Source organism: Limanda limanda, chromosome 23 (assembly GCF_963576545.1).
Source record: "Limanda limanda chromosome 23, fLimLim1.1, whole genome shotgun sequence".
Taxonomy (NCBI): Eukaryota; Metazoa; Chordata; class Actinopteri; order Pleuronectiformes; family Pleuronectidae; genus Limanda; species Limanda limanda.
This window is the reverse complement of record NC_083658.1, coordinates 2,450,173-2,469,284: the sequence shown is the minus strand read 5'-3', so window position 1 is coordinate 2,469,284 and position 19,112 is coordinate 2,450,173. Positions and strand designations below refer to the sequence as shown.

General features: G+C 42.8%; 2 protein-coding genes and 1 long non-coding RNA gene across 5 annotated transcripts in view; 2 read left to right on the top strand and 1 right to left on the bottom strand.

The window, feature by feature from the left end:
• Positions 1-3,552: 3,552 nt before the first annotated feature.
• LOC132996465 (growth/differentiation factor 8-like) lies at positions 3,553-10,876 on the bottom strand. Its single transcript, XM_061066749.1, has 4 exons — positions 10,866-10,876; positions 5,269-5,597; positions 4,266-4,636; positions 3,553-3,933 (listed from the first exon to the last, which is right to left on the bottom strand). Exons 2-4 carry the CDS (start codon positions 5,594-5,596, stop codon positions 3,553-3,555), a joined length of 1,080 nt encoding a protein of 359 aa, XP_060922732.1. The 5' UTR covers position 5,597; positions 10,866-10,876.
• Positions 6,336-7,747, top strand: LOC132996466 (uncharacterized). The gene is made up of 2 exons (XR_009677118.1): positions 6,336-6,477; positions 6,915-7,747. It is a non-coding gene; the product is annotated as an uncharacterized LOC132996466 (long non-coding RNA).
• Positions 9,645-19,112, top strand: part of LOC132996464 (inositol polyphosphate-4-phosphatase type I A-like) — a 28,768-nt gene continuing 19,300 nt past the window's right edge. For 2 of the 3 annotated variants that reach the window (XM_061066748.1, XM_061066746.1), the window contains exons 1-3: positions 9,645-9,717; positions 14,790-14,868; positions 18,251-18,470. In XM_061066748.1, coding sequence (XP_060922731.1) covers positions 18,365-18,470 — 106 coding nt within the window. In that variant the 5' untranslated portion in view covers positions 9,645-9,717; positions 14,790-14,868; positions 18,251-18,364. Of the gene's footprint in view, positions 9,797-14,789; positions 14,869-18,250; positions 18,471-19,112 lie in introns of all 3 variants that reach the window. The other variant, XM_061066747.1, reaches the window with a different exon arrangement.

Sequence of the window (19,112 nt, the reverse complement as noted above, 5' to 3'; positions counted from 1 at the left end):
AGACAGAACAGCCTCCCTGTGACCACGTGTTTTCAGAGAAAGAGAAAGTAATTCATGAAAACGAAACTTAACTGTAGATCATTTAATTTAATTAAGAAGTCAAACTCATTTCAAACTTTAGACGTGTGAGTTCAGCTCGAAAGAAACAGGATGTGGTGAAAGTCTAACACAAATATGCAGCTTTAGGTGCATAATATTAATCATAATAGCTATAGAATAGATTCATAATTTGTCTTTCCTGTGGACCTAAACAGAGGCAGAATGAATAATAAGAACATATAATAGAATAATGAAATAAATCATTGTAGCTCACGTTTTACTGCTGCATTTTAAAGTTTGACTTGTTTGTGTCCTAATCAAATCATTTAAAACGAGTCGAGGATTCAGAAGAGCAGAAGAATAATGTAACTGTTAATAAACATCACTAACAAACCATTGTACTTCTGACATTTATGAGACTTACAGAACATTTTTCATTCTTCATATTCACACAAACTGAGTCCTTCAAACTCCTAGACAAATAACCATCGGTGCAAACATGTGGTGGCGACCCTTAACGTCATTACAACCACAGCTGCAGGAACCGGTAAATGCCGGGATTAATCATAACCTGTTACTTTTACAATCAAACCACACATTTCTTGTCACGTCTTCAGTGTGACTTTCACTATCAGAGCACCGACCTCAGGTTTCACAAACATCAATGGTGTGTACATGTATTTATTCACTGAGTGTTATCAACCGTTATAGAAAGATAAATAGCAAGACATTTAAAATATGCATCTAAATACGCTAGTTTCATTAGTTTTCAAGAAACACATTCAACTTCTATATATATTTAAAGTCAAAACATATCAAGTTTATCCACCTGATATTTAACAATTTTATTTGTCGTAACACCCCGGCGCGTCTTCTTCAATTCACTTTTTCTGTGTTGCATTCAGTCTTTCTACTGTTAAGAAATAATAATGTGACATATATCCTGATAATTATCATTTTCATCTCGATATAATTGTTGTCCATATTGATCGGCCCTATCCCACAGTGACTAATGACGTTTAATCTAATCCCAGATAATTATAAAATTAGAATCAAGCTCAAATCCAAACCAGCTGCACATTATCGAGAAATCAGAAGTGCTGACTCGATAAATACTGTGATGTGATCTTCCTTTTCCTCCTCCTCCTCTTCCTCCTCCTCCTCCTCCTCCTCCTCCTCCTCCTCCTCCTCCTCCTCCTCCTCCTCCTCCTCCTCCTCCTCCTCCTCCTCCTCCTCCTCCTCCCTAACTGCTTTCAGCCCTAGAAACCAAAACTAAGAAATGAAACCCAAAGACTTTTGAATTAATCTGGTGGATAAACTTGATATGTTTTGACTTTAAATATATAAGAAGTTGAATGTGTTTCTAGAAAACTAATGAAACTGGCGTATTTAGATGCATATTTTAAATGTCTTGCTATTTATCTTTCTATAGATACAAAACGGAACAATTCAGCTTCTCTAAAGTGTTGATTCTTCTCTCATCGTGTCGCCTCATCTAAAGAAACACAGGACAAAAACAACCTTGGATCCACATCGTTGCAGCAATGTGACCATAAAAAAAAAAAGAAAAGTGAACTCAAAGTTCACTGCAGAATCACAAACGTGATTGTGTGTCACTCGTGGACGTCCTGTTCCAGCAGCGGAGCCAAGGCGTGTGGGTCAGGAACCCCAGCGAGGCACAACAACAGTCAGCACATCTGCACTCAGCTTCAAATCCAGATCACATTTCTGCTCACATTAAATCTGGCTGATGGCTCCCAGTCTTCCCAGTTGTTCAGACACTGGTTATTTCAGTTGATGATGATTTTTGGATCTGAATCAAGCTTCAGACGACGCCCGAGTCTGATTCTCTTGAGCTTGTTCGCTACGAGGGTTCACAGGTCTGGTGTGAAGCCCTTAAAATCAGCGTATTAATCAGTGTGTGTTTGCATCATGTTTACAGCAGTTTAACTAACAATCAACACACACAACACACACACACTTTCAGCTGCGGTGCTTCTACTGTCCACTAGATGTCTCTCCACTCACACTACACCAGGACATCCCTTGTTGTTGTTGTTGTACAATGTATGCCTAATATCACGAGTGAAACAAAAAGAAAAAAGTAAAATGAGACGAGCTTATCCATTTTAATGTTTCAGATCTCAGGGCAGTGTGAGTGTGTGTGTATTAGGGTTGCAAAGGGGCGGAAAGTTTCCGGAAAATTTCCGGAAACTTTCCGGAAACTTTCCATGGGAAGTTAAGCTCGGGAATTTTGGGAACTCTGAAAATAATATCAATGATATTACTGGGGAAAAACATATTAGCATGCTGATTGAGGATTGTTCATCTGTTCATCTAGCCTATTTCCATATATTTATCCATCAATTATAAAATATTTTTACATACGATTCCATTTGTTTTGGCTAACTATTTATATCTCTGGCATTGCATTAGTGTTTTTTTACAAACTTTTTTCTCATCTTATTCTACAGAACAATGCCACGTGCACTCTCTCATGTGTGGAGACATTTCACCCCATCCAATGTAGAAGGAAAGGCTGTGTACATTTGCAAATACTGTGCAAAGACCTATGTTAAGAATGACACAACGATGCAGAAGCATATAGTCAAGTGCCCAAAGTTTCCTCAGGGCTCAAATCAGCCTATGACAAAACAAAATGTTTATATTTATGTCTGTATATGAAAAGGTAAATACTTAATTCCCGTTAATTCCCGTATATTCCCGTTAATTCCCATGGAAAGTTTCCAACTTTGAAAATTCCCGGAATTTTGCAACCCTAGTGTGTGTACATCGCTTTGACAGGCTTTTAATTTGTCACCTCCGTCAAGGAGAACGTCTTTTCGTCTCCAGTTGTTTGTTAGTGAGAAAGAAAAGATAAACCAGGACAAGAAAACAATAAACCATGAAACCTCCAGAATAAGCAAAAAGAAAATCTCTCAGCCTATCAGCGTCTGTCACGGCACTTAAGCTCCACCCATTCACCCAGGTAGCATCTACTGACCATATGATGGCATGTTGCTCTGAGGGAAGACGGAGCCGCCATCTCAGAATTGAAGCCTCTGCATGTTGACAACATATCACAACACACCTGCAACAACGTCCTTGTAAAAGTGTCTCTCTCTCTCTCTGTCGTGTGCCGGTCTTGGGAACTGGTCACAGCGAGGAGTCTGCAAACAAGCTTCAGGGCAGAGAGTCACTCAGTTCATGTTTTGTAAAATCAGGGCGCACATGAAAGACGCCCTGCAGGGTTTGTCCTGGTCAGGACTCAAGTCAGGACACGTTCTCAAGAGACGGGAGGACAGGGAGCAGCAGGAGTTTATCTACGTGTGGACGATGGAAAACGGCCAACAAGTCTTAATAATATGTGAAAAGTTGTATCTTTTGTTATGGTGGAGAAATAACAAGTTCAAGAAATATATATTAAAAAATCAACAACATCTGATTCAGCAGCTGATTACTAGAAACTGATATAGTTGTGTTTCCAGGAGCCAAGAAAAAACGACAGATTGTTCAGGAGCAGCCGCAGTGGTCGACCACCATGGACGGGATCTTCCCGTAGATGATCTGCTCCTTGCGGTTGAAGTAGAGCATGTTGATGGGCGACATCTTGGTGGGGGTGCAGCAGGGCCCGGCCGTGCCCCGCGGGTTGGCCTTGTTCACCAGGTGCGCGTGCGGGTACTGCTGCAGGTGCATGAACTCGCACTCGCCCGAGCAGTAGTTGGCCCGGTAGCGTTTGGGCGCGATGATCCAGTCCCAGCCGAACTCCTCGAAGTCGACGGTCAGCGGGTAGCGGCAGCAGCGCGTCTCCGCAGACTCCTCGTCGCAGTTGAGGCCCGAGTCGCGCCGGGACCTCCTGGGGCTGTCGAGGATCTTCACTTCGATGAAGGGTTGCTAGAAGACATTCAAAACCAGAGTCACAGCCTCGAAACAACCAGTGCAGGTTTCTTCCCAGGCTCTAAATGAGGTCCCCGTGACCTCTGACCTTTGACCACTGAAATCTAACCAGATCATTCAAGTCAAAACTGTTGATCTGAAATCCCCACAATGAATAAAAGTTCTCGAAAGAAAGAAAAGAAACATTCATATTCTTCTATGACACCTGACCAAACTGTATCTGCTGATGAAGACTTCACTGGAAGCTCCAGGACGAGCATGTAAGTGGAACTTGAGTCGTTCTTTAACTTCACACTGAATTCCTTCACTTTGATTTGCAGTGAACTCACCAGTCCTTCCTCTCCAGGCTCGGCAGACGTCACAGCCAGATCCTCTCCCCTGGAGTTGTAGGCGTTGATCTCGATGCCGTAGTTTTCCTCCGGTTGTCGCAGCCAAGTCTGCAGCATGGACTTGATGTCGACGCTCTGCCAGGAACCGGCGCCGGCGTCGATGTCGATCTTCAGCGAGCGCACTCGCACACGGGTGTTGTTTCCCTCCTTTCCGGGTTTGAGGTGTGAGAGCTGCAGGAAGACGGTGGTGACCATGTGGGCCGGCCGCAGGTGAACCCACAGCTGAGCCAGTAGGATGTTCCTGGGCTGGATCTTCGGACTGAGGCTGAAGAGGCAACAGGAGGACAACTCGTCCTGGGAGATTGGGTTGTCTGGAGGAAATAATTCATATAAGTTACACATAAAAAACTTAAATAATACTCTTATATATTAATAGTTGACATTTTGTAACTGTTCTGTTTGCCCAACACTTTAGTCCAGAGCTGGGTGAAGGATCCCCTGAGGATGAACCCTGGTTAATCTGGTGATGCCCTTTCCTCCAGGACAACCAACCTCTTCTCCAATATTCTTTTAGGGTGTTATTGTGTTCCCATGTATGTACCTTTAAGATACCAGAATAATCCTCTGATAGATTGTTTTATGTATATAAAACATATAACATCTTAGGTTGGTTTTCAACATGTTGTCTAGTTAAGTTACAAATCATTACTTCAAGTTTACAACATACAAACTAGACTTTTACACAAGCAAAACATTTCATCAGTTTACATTAATATTTGTTCTTCAAACTCCACAGATCTAAACATTAAAGTGTGAGAAGTTCGTTTTATTCTTTGAAGCATATAAAAAAGGTCTTAATTGTCTCCAGAACTACTGGAAACACGCGTTACGCACACTTTACGCACGGATTTGGCTCTTTACGCACGAAGATTTTCTAATTTTCTAAAAGATCCAGTTGCAGGATATAAAATGTCGAACATATATGTTGGTTGGGTTTAGTTACGCATGGTGGCCATAGTGATGATGGTCTCCGTGGTGGCGTGGTCCTCCTCCTCCACCCGCGGGTCGTACTGCTCCAGCAGCTGCGTCAGAGGCGGCGCTTTGGGCAGCAGCTGGCGGATCATGTCCCGGCTGATGTTGGGCGCCTGCTCCAGCCGCAGGATGCTGAGGATCTGGGACTTGATGCTGTGGAGCCTCATCTGCTTGTTGTGCTCCCGGTACTCGCAGGGTGAGCACTGCTCCCCGCTCTCCACCAGCAGCCTGGAGCTCTGGTTGGTCTCCATGGAGAACCCCGCGGAGGAGAGGGCGGTCAGACAGAGCAAGAGGAGCATCCTGGGGGAAGAGAGGACGCTGCGGAGACGCTGGATGATATGAGACTGTCCTCACACACCAGCATTTTATGATTGGCTGCCAGGAGGATCTTTTTTTAATCAGAGAGGACACTTAAAGAGGTAGTGAGATTATACCATGGATATTACAGTTTGTAAAAGAGTTCCCTCTGTGCATTTTAAAACTCATTCAAAACTTTTATTGAAAGGAGAACAAAAGTTATTCCTGCTTAGGGACACTTCAGGAAGGAAAAGGCAAACAGGGCTTTTATTTTTTTATTGTCAAGTTTTTTGAGGCACATTATAAAGAGCTCAGATGTTTCAGCTGCTTCTCTTACATTTTACTATAAACTTAATTTTCTTCTAACTAACATCTTGTTTGTTTCCCCACCAGACGGTGTCCCTGCACCTGAGTTGGTAAAGTCCCACCCTGTGCAGAGACTCTGAAGGCACCGTCACCCCCTGACCTCAGGTCAGTTCTCTCCTAACACAAAACTCTTTTTTAATGCACAGAAACTTTAAATTCACAATGAGCTAAATATTAACAAGGAGATTTGATAAAGGGCATACATATGAAAGCAGATAATTGTTATACATAAGTTACATAAGAAATATGCAAAAGGAACATGTTCTACATTTCAATCCACCACTGAATTATCCCATTGAGGATCCATGAAGCTTCTCTGTAAATAAGACTTTAAATAGCTCCTTGTGGAATAATGATATTCCTCTTGTGAATCATCGACCCTCATGGAAGCGTTTCTGGGTTTCCTGCTGCTCCTCCCACCACTCAACAGCAGAGGGAGGAAATGTGTTTGGCTGCAGCTTCCAACCCTAAAATTAACCTGCTCAGAGTCCAGAGAGGAGCTGCAGCACAACACAAGGTAAAGGATTCACACTTCAGCTGCAATATGGGATCTTTGTCCTGTAGTTTAATTTGTTTTCAGTTATTTAACACTTATTAGAACCTTTACATGTTCTTCTACAGGCTTTAGGTTAAATGAATCCAGATAATGTAAACGTTTGTTGTCTCAGGTTCACAAAACAAGGCATTTTACAGTTCTCTGTATTTGGTTATATTCATATACTTTACCCTTTGAAGTTGATTTACAGTCTGTTAAATCTATTTTTGTCTCCAGTTGAAGTCATGTTTAACACTAGTGACCTTGGCTGAGGCTTTAAAAGCTTGTTTGTCTGGATTCTACTGTTTTTGGTTAAACACAAGCTGCAGGCGAGGTTCAACTATCCTCAAATACGGGTCAATGTCTTCTGGGAGAGGTTGAAATACTATTAAATGCTTCTTGTCCTGTTTTTTCTGCAGCCATGGAAATGATCATCAAATACTCATCCTGCTGAAAACAATAGTTCCTCCCGTGTCTCTGTGAGATGGGATGTACTCAGTCCAGATTCTGTCCTCGGTCCTGCTCACACAAACAGAAGGAAGACGTCATCGATCAACCGAGAAGAGAAGAAACCAAATCGTTCCTGGAGGACGTGAAGGAGCCTGAAGGTGTCGTCCGTCCAGAGGAGACTGACGCTCGCTCTCTGACTCTTCTCCCGGTCAGCGAACCCGTACTGGAGCTGGCTCAGAAGATGTCGCAGGATATCGTGGCTCAGGCTCTGCAGCTCTTCTGGGAGGTGGAGATTCAATACAACAGCCTGCCTTTCATCGACAATGACTGTGATTATTTCATATGAGCTGGAGAAGAGAAGCTTGTGACTGAACCGGGACGAAAAAGAAAGAGTTTTACCACCAACATGATGCTGTGCTGCTGCAGGAATTCAGCTTCTCTTTACAGAAACACGTCTGCAACATGTTATCTGAGTATTTGAGGTATTTGACCTCCTCTCACAACACTGCAACATGTGATTATATGTGTTGGACACAATGGAGCTCTATGACTCAGAGGAATAAGACAAGTCAGGCTCTGGATGCACAGTTTAAATAATAATATATTCTAAGTTATAACTGGTGGATGATGAAACTCAAAGTTGGTTTTGCTCTTTCCAACAAAATTTGAAGCTAAACTAAAATATATCACCATAGGCCTTTCTAACAGCTTTAACAGTCACATCTGTCTTTATCTTTTTACCAAGTTTGCACCATGAACTGATGAAATTAAAAATTAAAAAAATCCCAAACTTCCACCCACACTGCATAAAGACTCGTGTCCTTCAGTGAAGCAGCTGTTTCTGTGTCCGTGAGAAAAAGAACATGTGTCTGACGCCCGTGCAACAGGACCACTTTGTTCTGAGCAGGTTTTCTGTGGATGTGAAAACACAACCAGAGGTGGGTCGGGTTAAGTCAATGTTTCCCTGCTCGGCCGCTCAAACACGAAACCCTGTCAGTGAAAATACTTTGCTCTAGGCCCAAAAGGTAGAAAAACTCAACACCCAGAATGCACCTGGCTCGTGGTCGCTCCCAGGGCTCTCCTATGTTGTCATGTTGTCATTGGTTTAAATCTTAAATAAAACTGTGTCATGTTATTTGAATTAAAAACAATGCCAATTTTAATGGGAAATGACTTGTGCCATGGAATTAATGGTCAGAAACAGATATATGATTGACAACATATTTCTCACTGTATTTTCTAATTATTTCCTTCCTAGAATTTATCAGGATTTAATAAAACAGCTGCATAGATTCTATACCTGTGTTCATTATTAAAAAGAGCTTCTCAGCAGGAGTGTGAAGGTGACCTCCTGTGGATCTGTCAAAACATGATTTGTGACAGTGACGCTCATCCCTTTGAATTTGAAAGACATAAATCCACCTCCGTTTCTTTCGCATGATTAAATTTCGTTTCTGTGATCTGGAATCGGAGGAGGGGAAGCGCTCTGCTCAGTGTCTACACGTGTCCTGCGATGTCTGGCTGCAGCAATTTGAGGCAAGATGGTGATGAACATTGTCCACAGCTTAAATTTGCACAGAATAAAAACTGCTCTGATTAAAGACTTGACGACCCAAAGAGACAGGAGTGTGTGTGTGGTCATGTAGCTCAGCTTCTTAGAAGATGTAATCTCATAAGAATCAAGGCCCCCACTTCAGACTGCTGAGTCCATCCACTATCAGACTAAGCAACTTGGTCAGGATAAAGAACGTTCTGGGTGCAAAGCTCATTTAACTAGTTTTCTCAAGTGAAAATGCCCTATACATATAGAACGTCCATTATTGCCATTCCATCGTCCTTCTGTAGCGTAGAGGAAAGGCTACAGGTCTCTATAGCACAATGTTCTTGGTTCAAAACCCACTGAAGATACCTTTTAAGTTCTATTGTGAAAATTGTACTCTACATATCGAACATCCGTAGAAGCTTCATTTTCCTTCTGTAGCGTGGAGGCAATGTTAAAGGTCTTTGGACCAGAAGGTTCTAAGCCATTTTGAAAATTCCTCCAGAATACGTAAATTTTCACCACTTTCTAACTTTCTGCAAATTTTGGTAAGAATTTGAGCATGGTAAAGCCCTCAGAAAGCCAATTCATTTCCCTGAATAATAATAATAATTACAATTTTAATAGGGCCTCACTTACTGACCTTTGATGTCAGTGCTCGGGCCCAAATAAAACTAATTCATGTGTGTGAAGCTTGTGCTGAAACCTGCAGTAGCACAAAGGTGTCCAGAAGGTGGCGGTAGACGACAGTTTACTGAAATGATTCATACTTTCAGTCGATGAATGAATGAAAACTTGTAATCTAATGTTGTAGAGTTAGTTTAGAGTACAAAGACACAACAGTATCCAAGACTATGTAGTTATGTTTTGTCATTGTTTTTAACAATATTTTGATTATTATTTTCCCTTTTTTTATTATAACATGCATATATATCTCAATATGTTTTTATCACTTAGGTATTTAGTATGCCTATTTTTATTTATTTATTTCAAATTTAAATTGTTATTGTGAAGCAAGACACATTTAATAAGAGGATTTAATTAAAACAATTGTATTTCTGTATTTTCAGTGTTGTGAGGAAATCTACGTGCCGCGTCACCGGCAGCGTGATGACGGGATGTGCGTGCGACGCTCGGGGGGCGTGTCCAGCGGAGTCACTGCAGCTGCGGGACAGAAACAAACAATCCGGTTGTTCAAGTTGCGGGATTCGAACGCAACACGTCACCGAACCGTGAGTAACCGGAGTTTGTGGCGGGATTCGAACCGATGACGGTTCAACCGGAAGGAGACAAGTTCAGAGGCCGAGGCTGGTTAGTTAACTGGTTAATTGGCTGGTTAGTTAGTGAGAGAGAGAGAGAGAGAGAGAGAGAGAGAGAGAGAGAGAGAGAGAGAGAGAGAGAGAGAGAGAGAGAGAGAGAGAGAGAGAGAGAGAGAGAGAGAGAGAGAGAGAGAGAGAGAGAGAGAGAGAGAGAGAGAGAGAGAGAGAGAGAGAGAGAGAGAGAGAGAGAGAGATTAACTCGTGTGTGTGTCATTTAAGAGAAAGAAGAGAGAGAGAGAGAGAAAAAGAAAGAAAGAGAGAGTACAGTTAACTCATGTGTGTGTCATTTAAGAGAGAGAGAGAAAGAGAGTGTGTACAGTTAACTCATGTGTGTGTCATTTAAGAGAGAGAGAGAGAGAGAGAGAGTACAGTTAACTCATGTGTGTGTCATTTAAGAGAGAGAGAGAGAGAGAGAGAGAGAGAGAGAGAGAGAGAGAGAGAGAGAGAGAGAGAGAGAGAGAGAGAGAGAGAGATTAACTCGTGTGTGTGTCATTTAAGAGAAAGAAGAGAGAGAGAGAGAGAGAAAAAGAAAGAAAGAGAGTGTGTACAGTTAACTCATGTGTGTGTCATTTAAGAGAGAGAGAGAGAGAAGAGAGAGAGAGAGAGAGATAGAGAGGTTACACACGAGTGTCCTCACTAAGATAGAAGAACATGTCTATGATATGGACATGATGATGTTGCACCTGTGATACACACACACACACATTTACACACACTTACACACACACACACACACTTACACACACACCCACACTCACACACACCCAAACAGAGACACTGTTGATTTGCTGTGTAATGCGTCACTATACTGGTTCTGCTGAGTGTGTGTGGGCAGCATGTCCTGTGTGGATGCTGACTCTGGCTACACATGTGCTGAGTGTCTGCTGAGTGTGTGTTTGCATGTTGTCCTCACAGACACACACACACAGACACACAGACACACACACTCAGGCCACGGCTGCTGCTGGTTTAGAGTTTCTCTGTTGCGAGAGTCAAGGTCGGCCGGACGCTGGTTTCCTGGAGCTGACGACACAAACCTGGCCACAAAGTTGTGTTGTCACTTTGTCGAACCGGAATTGTTCAGTTAATTATCATGTTGGATTGTGTACCTGTTAAAATACATCAGTGACAACCTAATCATTCGATTTCTTACAGATACATATAGAACGAAATGCAGTTTAGCGTCTAACCAGAAGTGCAAAAAAGGCAGTAAAAGTGCAGAATATTGTGCATATTAAAGTGAAAATGTAAATAAATAGGATCTGAACAGTAGAAATATATAAATGGAATATTACAGTATTAACAGGAATTGTATGATATAAGAACGATGAATACACTATGAGCAGGATAAAAATATAAATATATATAAATATGAATACACTATAGGCGGGGTAATACAGTAGTACAAAAAAAAATTAACAGTAGTGCAAATGTACAAATGTTCCAATGATCAGTGGTTGGAGGAGGGTGTGTGGCAATAAGAAGTATATGAGTATTGTGCATATTAAAGTGATAAAGTAATAAATAGGATCTGAACAGTAGAAATATATATGGAATATTACAGTATTAACAGGAATTGTATGATATAAGAACGATGAATACACTATGAGCAGGATAAGAATATAAATATATATAAATATGAATACACTATAGGCGGGATAATACAGAAGTAAAACCAGTAAAAGTCAGTGCAAATGTACAAATGTTTGGAGGAGGGTGTGTGTGTGTGTGTTTTATTGTTTTTGTCCGTGGCCTTCATATCTCTGTGTGTGTTTGTGTGCGATGACTCACAAAACCCCCCCCGCTCGGCTCCACAGAACTCTTCATTTCACGTGTCTTCCTCTGGTCGTGCTTGTCTCTCGTCACATGTACGGGGGAACATGCGTGTGTGACATCAACACAGAGGGATGCTGCATGTGTGTGTCTGTGTGTGTTTTGATACACAACTCCATTTTCTTTAGTGTCCCGCCTCCTCAGACTGTACATGTATCCAGGCGAGGCGCTCGGATGCTGATGCTGCGAGCTGTGATGCAACTGTTTGGTCAATTATTAATGAGCAGGGGGGAAATGGAGAAGCATGAAAAGGGAGAGTGAAACCTCCTTGTAGTGTGTGTGCCTGTGTGTGTTTGTGTGTTTGTGTGTGCGATGCCAAAGCAGGAATCACCGCATGGAGCACGGCAAAACACGTATCAAGCATTTTTAGGGCAAATAAGTTGGTTAATGTGCAGCCAGGAATAAAAACAAATTATTTAATTGTGTATTCAAATATTAGACACGAGTGAAAACAACGAGAAGCACTTTGATGCAAATCATTTGCTTATTTTGTCCAAAGTCATTTTTATTTTTACCGTAAAACAGAGAAAAGCAGCAGATTGTTGCATTGGAACCATGCAAACACACCAAGAAGTAATTTTATTAGGAACACCTATCTGACACCAACACAGTCCTGCAGTGACTCTGCCCTTGAGGTCGGTTATGCATTGAAACTGTTTAGGTTGTGTTATTATGGAGGTTTCAGTTTGTGGTGCTGTTGGAATTGTATTGTGTTATACTATAGATACTATAGTGTGATTCTATGGTTGCGTCCTCCCCGTGATGGCAGGCTATAAAACAGAAATATTACCTCTTCCACCAGGGATCGATGCATCCACAGTGCTGCAGACCAGGCACACAAAGGGTTAATTGGCTCGGCCGTTTGGGAAGCAGCGGGCTGTCGAGAGAGAGAGAGAGCGAGAGAGAGAGGGGTGTGAGGAAGAGCGAGGGAGAGATGGGAAAGCAGGAGGAAGAGGAGAGGCTGCAGTCTCTTTGCAGCGTGAGTTTGTTTACCTCCCCCAGCAGCAGTCGGAGTGGAGCGGTCGTCCTCGGGTACGTGAGTCTCATCTTCACCAGCGTCGTCATCATCACCCGGGGGGGGGGGGGCTCACAGAGCATGACGCGGTGTTTTTCTGCTGCATGTGGAAGAAAATGCATCGTCATGCTGTATGCTAATGGTTTATCTTTATCCATGCGTCACATCACTTGTTGCTGGACTTCTGCAGAGAACCATAACAGGGAGATGCTGGAGGGGGGGGGTACAACTTTGCTTCAAGGTAAAGAGACATTTTGACTACTGTTTACGATTCAGTGCCAGGCATAATCTGTATATACAGTCTTTGATCTTTATATACAGCCTTTGATCTTTATACACTGTCTATGATCTTGAGTCTATGATCTCCAGCCTGTGATCTCTATGGAGGCCGATGTTCAGCATCAACAGCCGTTTGCTTTTAATTGAGTTTCCTTCGATTCCAGCGGCACAGGAAGTAGAGGAGACGAGATATTACCCAACCACCGAGCCATCCTCATCATAGACTGTAAATAAAGATGGACGACGCGTCTCCACTCCTTCCTCTCTCGCATAAATCCCGCTTCCGTCTCGCCCTGTGACTTGGCTTCACTTTTGGGGAGCTGCCAAGTCGTCCATGGACAAATTTTTATTTTAATTTGTGATTTGATGATGTAAAACCGGGTGACACCTCCTGATGAGACTGACTGCTGATTGGCACAGTGCAGGATGGCGAACGCCTCTATCCAGGATATTTCATGTTTGTACAATAAGAGGAAGTGGAGATATGTGGTTGATTAATTGCTTCACATGAGCTGAGGCCTGCAGTTTCCTTTCTCCTCTCAGTCGGTTAAAGACTCAGAGCTTCTACTTTCAGACTCCCACCCCCCCCGAGCGTTTGCCAGAATAGACCCGTCTTCTGTGTAACCCACAGCGCCGCTCACAGCTGCACTGGAAGTGGTTTGAGTGTGAAAATACTCCCAGTGTCAATGCACTGCTCAATCTGCTTTCACTATACTCACATTTGTATGTATTGTGAACTACTCCCGTCAATATTAGAGCTTTACACGTTTTTTTCCCACTGGTGTGTGTTCTCGAACTTCCATCAACGTGAGGACAGATGTAATTTCGGATCTTGAGAGTGAGGATATTTTAGAGATATCTTGGATTTAGATGGATAATGTCTGTCGTTGCTGCAGAGACGCATCAGAAGAGACGGAGGTTATTTAAACGTGTCCGACTTAAGGTTCCCTCCGCTCAACACACGGGCTTCTTTGGGACACAACAGAAGGAAGTGATGTCGGCCTGAGCAGGTGGCAGTTTCTCACACGTACACAACCTGATCTGGTTGTGGTTTGTCAGCTCGAGCTCAAGCGGAAGATCTTAGTGTGGTGTGCATCGACCTTTGTGGTGATGCAGGGTCGCACAAAGGTCGCGCTACTTTGCACGGCGTCGGTGGAAAAACTTTTCAAAGCCGTGAGTCATTTCCTTCCGACTTGAACTTGACAAAAACTGAGAAGTCGCTGTTGCTGTGGCGAGACGTGTGTGTGTGTGCATGTGTGTGTGTGTGTGTGTGTGTGTGTGTGTGTTTGTGTGTGTGTGTGTGTGTGTGTGTGTGTGTGTGTGAGTGATACAGGGTGTGGGCGATGCTCATTTTCATGTGAAAGGGCCACAGCTGCTCCGTCCCTCTAAGGAAATTATTCATGCTTTATTCTAATGCTGATCCTAGAGGGTACACACACACACACACACACACACACACACACACACACACACACACACACACACACACACACACACACACACACAGGGTGTTTTTGTGTGTGTGAGTCTATTATCGGCTCAATGGAGCAGCATGGGGGCAAATTTGTGTTTGTGACATAACTATTTATGCTTTTCTACTGTTCATACAATTTGTACTTATTCTCCATTGGGAAAAAATAGCAACTGGATGCATGAGGTTCATAAACTCATTGGGAAAGTGTCCAGGATGTGAAGCTGTGCATCAACACACAAATGTAAACGTGCTTGTATTGAACCATGGAGGATACGTTTTGTAAATCTAAACCCTGGATCTGATGAGTTTTGACCTTTTCAAGCCAACGTCAGACACATGAGCTGCGAGTTGAAATGTAACACCTACTGTTTGATGTGTTTTCAGGTTGTGAGCTGTGAGCCGCTCATCCTCACTGAACCTGGATCAGATCACTTCCTCTTTACCGTCATCCCATCCGGACACTGTGAGTAGATTCTCCCTGAACACCCTCACAAATATGATCGAGGGCTCGGGCCTGTTATTATTTTCAGTAGTTACACAATGTAAAGCTCTGGCCCTGTGGCTGTGAGCTGTAGTAAAACACATGTTGAACTATGCAAAGGTTTTAAGATTAGTTTCAGCCATAATCCCTTTAAGCGCCACTTAAATCCCAAACTAACCTTGCTCAGTAATGCAGATTCACCACGACTACGCTGTGTGATGGAAACTTTCTTCCTCACGTGCCAGAGGTTTGTTTTAACTCGAGCACGGTTTTGCTGCTTTTAGCCACTGAAAGCGTTTTGTTGAAATGAAAGTCTTGTTGAAACAGGAACAGGTCGGTTTCATTCCGAAAAAGATGCTTTTTTAAAACCGAAAGAATATTTTCTTGCACACGATTATGTGAAGTGGAGAAAGAAGAGTTCTGCACTTGCTGTTTTAGATAAATCGTTATTAGAGTGAACAAACGAGAAATCCTGTGCTTTAAAACATACATACAAATAACTTTTATTGTTTTTTTTGTGCTGCTAGGAATATTTTTTACTGCTTTTTAATTTAATTGATTCATTAAGAGAGTATGATAATTAGATTCAGGACTGTTAAACCAAACTGTGTACTTATATTGTCTGTCACCATCTGCTGGGGATGTCACTTTAATTTGTCTTCTGCTTCTCTTGGATTTGGTATGAAAAGAGTAAAGGAGGAACCAGATTTAGAAGAACGTGTCGACCTTTAGACTCCACACACACACACACATATACAGACACACACGCGCTGTAAAAGTGTGTGGAAGGCCTCTTGGCAACGAGAAGGCTTGGAAATGGGGTTTCACCATGTATGGTCAGCTGGACTCTCGCTCTCTCCCAGTCTGTTTCTCCTTCTCCCAGTCTGTCTTTTCTCGCTCAGGGATGAAACGTGCGTTCACTTCCCTCTGCAGGGGGTCGACAGATAGAGGCAAACAAATCAGAAACAGTTGTGCAGAGGTTGAGTAGAAGACTATAAACCTGCCGGGATCCTCTCTAGTTTATTGAATGACCTCTCATGATGGAACTTGTTGCTTATATGACGACTTTTGCGCTGCCAAAACAAATCGTGCAAACCTGAACATCTCCTCATTTCTTCCCCATCTTCCAGAAACAGCTCATTTTAATTAGAAGTTTATTCTGCAGCTTTCTGTCGTGTTGCATGATCCTGATCGATTCTGTGGTGAAACGAAGGTTTGTGTGGTTGGAGAGTTTTTGTAATGGAGGTGAAATGATCAAGGGACCCGATTCCAAGACAACCAGGCCAGTGTGTGACGACGCATCTGTAAAGTCTGTTTATACTGCTAACCAACCAGAATCTAAACTCCTGTACGAGGGTTTTATGTGTCAGGAGCTCTGGGCCTATACAGTGTGTGTGTGTGTGTCTGCCCCAAGTCATGGGACTCACAAACCTACACAAACACTAACACACCGTGCAGGCTATATTTGGAGCTCCCTTTTATGGCAGCATTTCTCGCTCAGTGAAGATTTCTGGAGTTTGACCTTCTCGTTACGTTCTTCGCTTTTTTTCTACCATCCCTCTTATTCTCTTTTTACCAGAAGGTGAATTCCCAGATCTGCTGAATGACTTCATTAAGAGATTTCTCTTTTACAGGTTGCTTGACAAAGTGAAACTGAAGTCATGGCTGTAGATTGAAGCTCTTCGTTTATATGTTTTTGGAAGATAGAAACAACTCGAACCATTAACGTGCAACAAGCCATAAAAAGCAAGAGGCCTGTAAATGGATGATGTGTAGGAACCGGTTTTTGATAAGGAAAGCTGAACGCAAGTAATTTTTGGCTTTGGGTGTGGAAAATGTGACTCCAGTTGGCCGACAGACTGGAAATCTTCTCCTAGGTTTGTGAGCAAAGACCAGAGATGCGAGGCGTCTGGTAACCCGGTGGCATCTGGTAGCATCCGTCTCTGTCCTCGATAAACAAAGGAACGAAAAGCCCTGAAACTACGGCAGGCAACCAAGTGGCTGTAGAGATTCTGCCCACAGAGAAATCCAGGTTTCCTCCATCCTCAGGTCGAGTTCCAGATGTTTACTCTGACAGATGTAGGACGTCGGTATCTGAGCTGGCATAAGTGGGACAAGGGAGATCGGTGCTGGACCGTTTATAAGGAGGAAGTAGGACAGCAACTATTAACCCGGAACCACAGTTAAAATAAGAATCTGTGCGCCTGGTTGTTAAAGATGTAGGAGAGTTCAAATATTCTTTAAATTACACATATTCATTTTAAGAATCATTTGTTTACTGTGACTTTGACCTGAATCTGAATCACAGAGCACAATCCTCCCCAGATAGACGATAGAGATCTCCATCTGCGTGTTGTCAAATTGGAGCATCGGATTCTGCTTCTGTCCCCTGCGTTCGCCGCTTTGCTGCAAATAGGCTAATTGCTCCGTAACAAAATGGGACGGAGGGAACGAAAGCAGGAGAAGACGAGGAAAGCGGGATGTTAGCTCGTCCACAAACCTCCAGGGAATCAAACCCCAGAAGATCCACAGAACATAGTAAGATTTAGGGAGCACAGCAGAGAGGCGACAGGCAAGGAAATGATGAGGAAGAGAAAAGGAATTAAAATAAACTGCGGGGGACCTCATGAGAAACGTACAGTCTCTTAGCAACATCAACTTTCTGTAGGGTGATAACTTTAACAGAGGCAGAGAAAATGCTAATTTTATGGGATGACACACACACACACACACACGCAAATGCAAATACACACCTTCCTGCAGAACCGCAGACCAACATACACTGACCAGTTTATTAGGTCTAACAATAGTGTTTCTCTAATGCAGCAGAGAGATGTCGATTCAGCTGAGAACTGTGGAGGCTCAGGTCAACCACGAGAAACCGCAGCTTCCAAAACAACCACATCCCCGGGACCTAGAATTTGAGAGAAATGTTGCATGTTAATATGCAACAGGTAAATTAATCAGATGGAATGTGAAGGTAGAAAAGCAGATTGGATGAGTTGACCTTGAAGTTTAGCTGTTGTCATTCATCAGTTTGACCTTGAGGACGTCACAAGTTGCCCACTTAGCTCTGATATCTGTCGGTGTTGTTTGTTTCTCTCTCTGTTTACGTCTCTTTCCACCTCGCTGCGGTCGTAGGCGTTGATGTATTCGCTTCGTGAATTCAAATAAATGCGTGTGGTTGAAATGATTTCTTCTCTTGAGCAAGTCTCATTTTATAAACAACAGCACAGACAGTTTGATGTTGAGTTTCTCCTCCTCCTCCTCCTCCTCCTCCTCCTCCTCCTCCTCCTCCTCCTCCTCCTCCTCCTCCTCCTCCTCCTCCTCCTCCTCCTCCTCTCTCCTGTCTCTTTCCATGCAGAGAGGTGAATGAGATCTACGCAGGAAGTGGGGCTCATCACATGGGAGTGTGTGGCGGCGTGTGCGAGGTCGTGTGTTCAGGCCTCCTGCTGTGGCCCGCTCGTCCCGGACCGGCATGGCGGGGGTCCGAGAGCGCGGCTCCCGGACACAGAGGCCGTGGTCGGTGTACCGGGCCACCACGTTCGAGCTGTCCGACGAGATGATCGGCCTGGCTCTCGCAGGTAAGAGGGCGTTCAGTCTTCACAGAGGGAAAACAGGAACCTGACCAAAACAAAACCTTCATTCTTAAAAGCTACCTCATCTGCCTCTGTCAGAGCCACCATCACAGAACTGCACTAAACCTGTCTCCTTGCTCTGTGGACCTGTACAACACTCGGCTCCATATACACTTACTTCACATCATGTGATATGTGTTAATATAAACCATATTGATATTATATATCATTTTATACAATAATATTGTCTTTTGCACACTCTGTCTACATATTCTTAGACTCATAGTATATTATATTATATATTGTATAGTCAAATACTTATATTCATATTCATACCTCTACTATATATCATATCATACTCTCTGTATATTCTTGTTTACATAAGTCTATATACACATATTTATACATGTGTACATGTTATAGTTACTATTATTATATCACCATTACTATTATTATTATATATACTGTTGCTGCCATTATTACAATATACTGCTTTTATATTGGTATAATTACTATCATATATAAATATATATTATGTTATATTATATACTATATATACTGTACTATTCTTATATACTGTCTAACAATAACATTACTATCATATCATCAGTACTATTACCATCATCTTGCCAATTCACCTTATCTACT

Bases quoted from the DNA above. Each gene is read 5' to 3' on its own strand.
- LOC132996465 (XM_061066749.1), bottom strand. From the start codon at position 5,596: ATGCTCCTCTTGCTCTGTCTGACCGCCCTCTCCTCCGCGGGGTTCTCC. The intron at 4,637-5,268 runs GTAACTAAACCC...TATTTCCTCCAG, and splicing joins CATCACTATGGCCACCATGC to ACAACCCAATCTCCCAGGAC. The intron at 3,934-4,265 runs GTGAGTTCACTG...AATGTCTTCTAG, and splicing joins AGCCTGGAGAGGAAGGACTG to CAACCCTTCATCGAAGTGAA.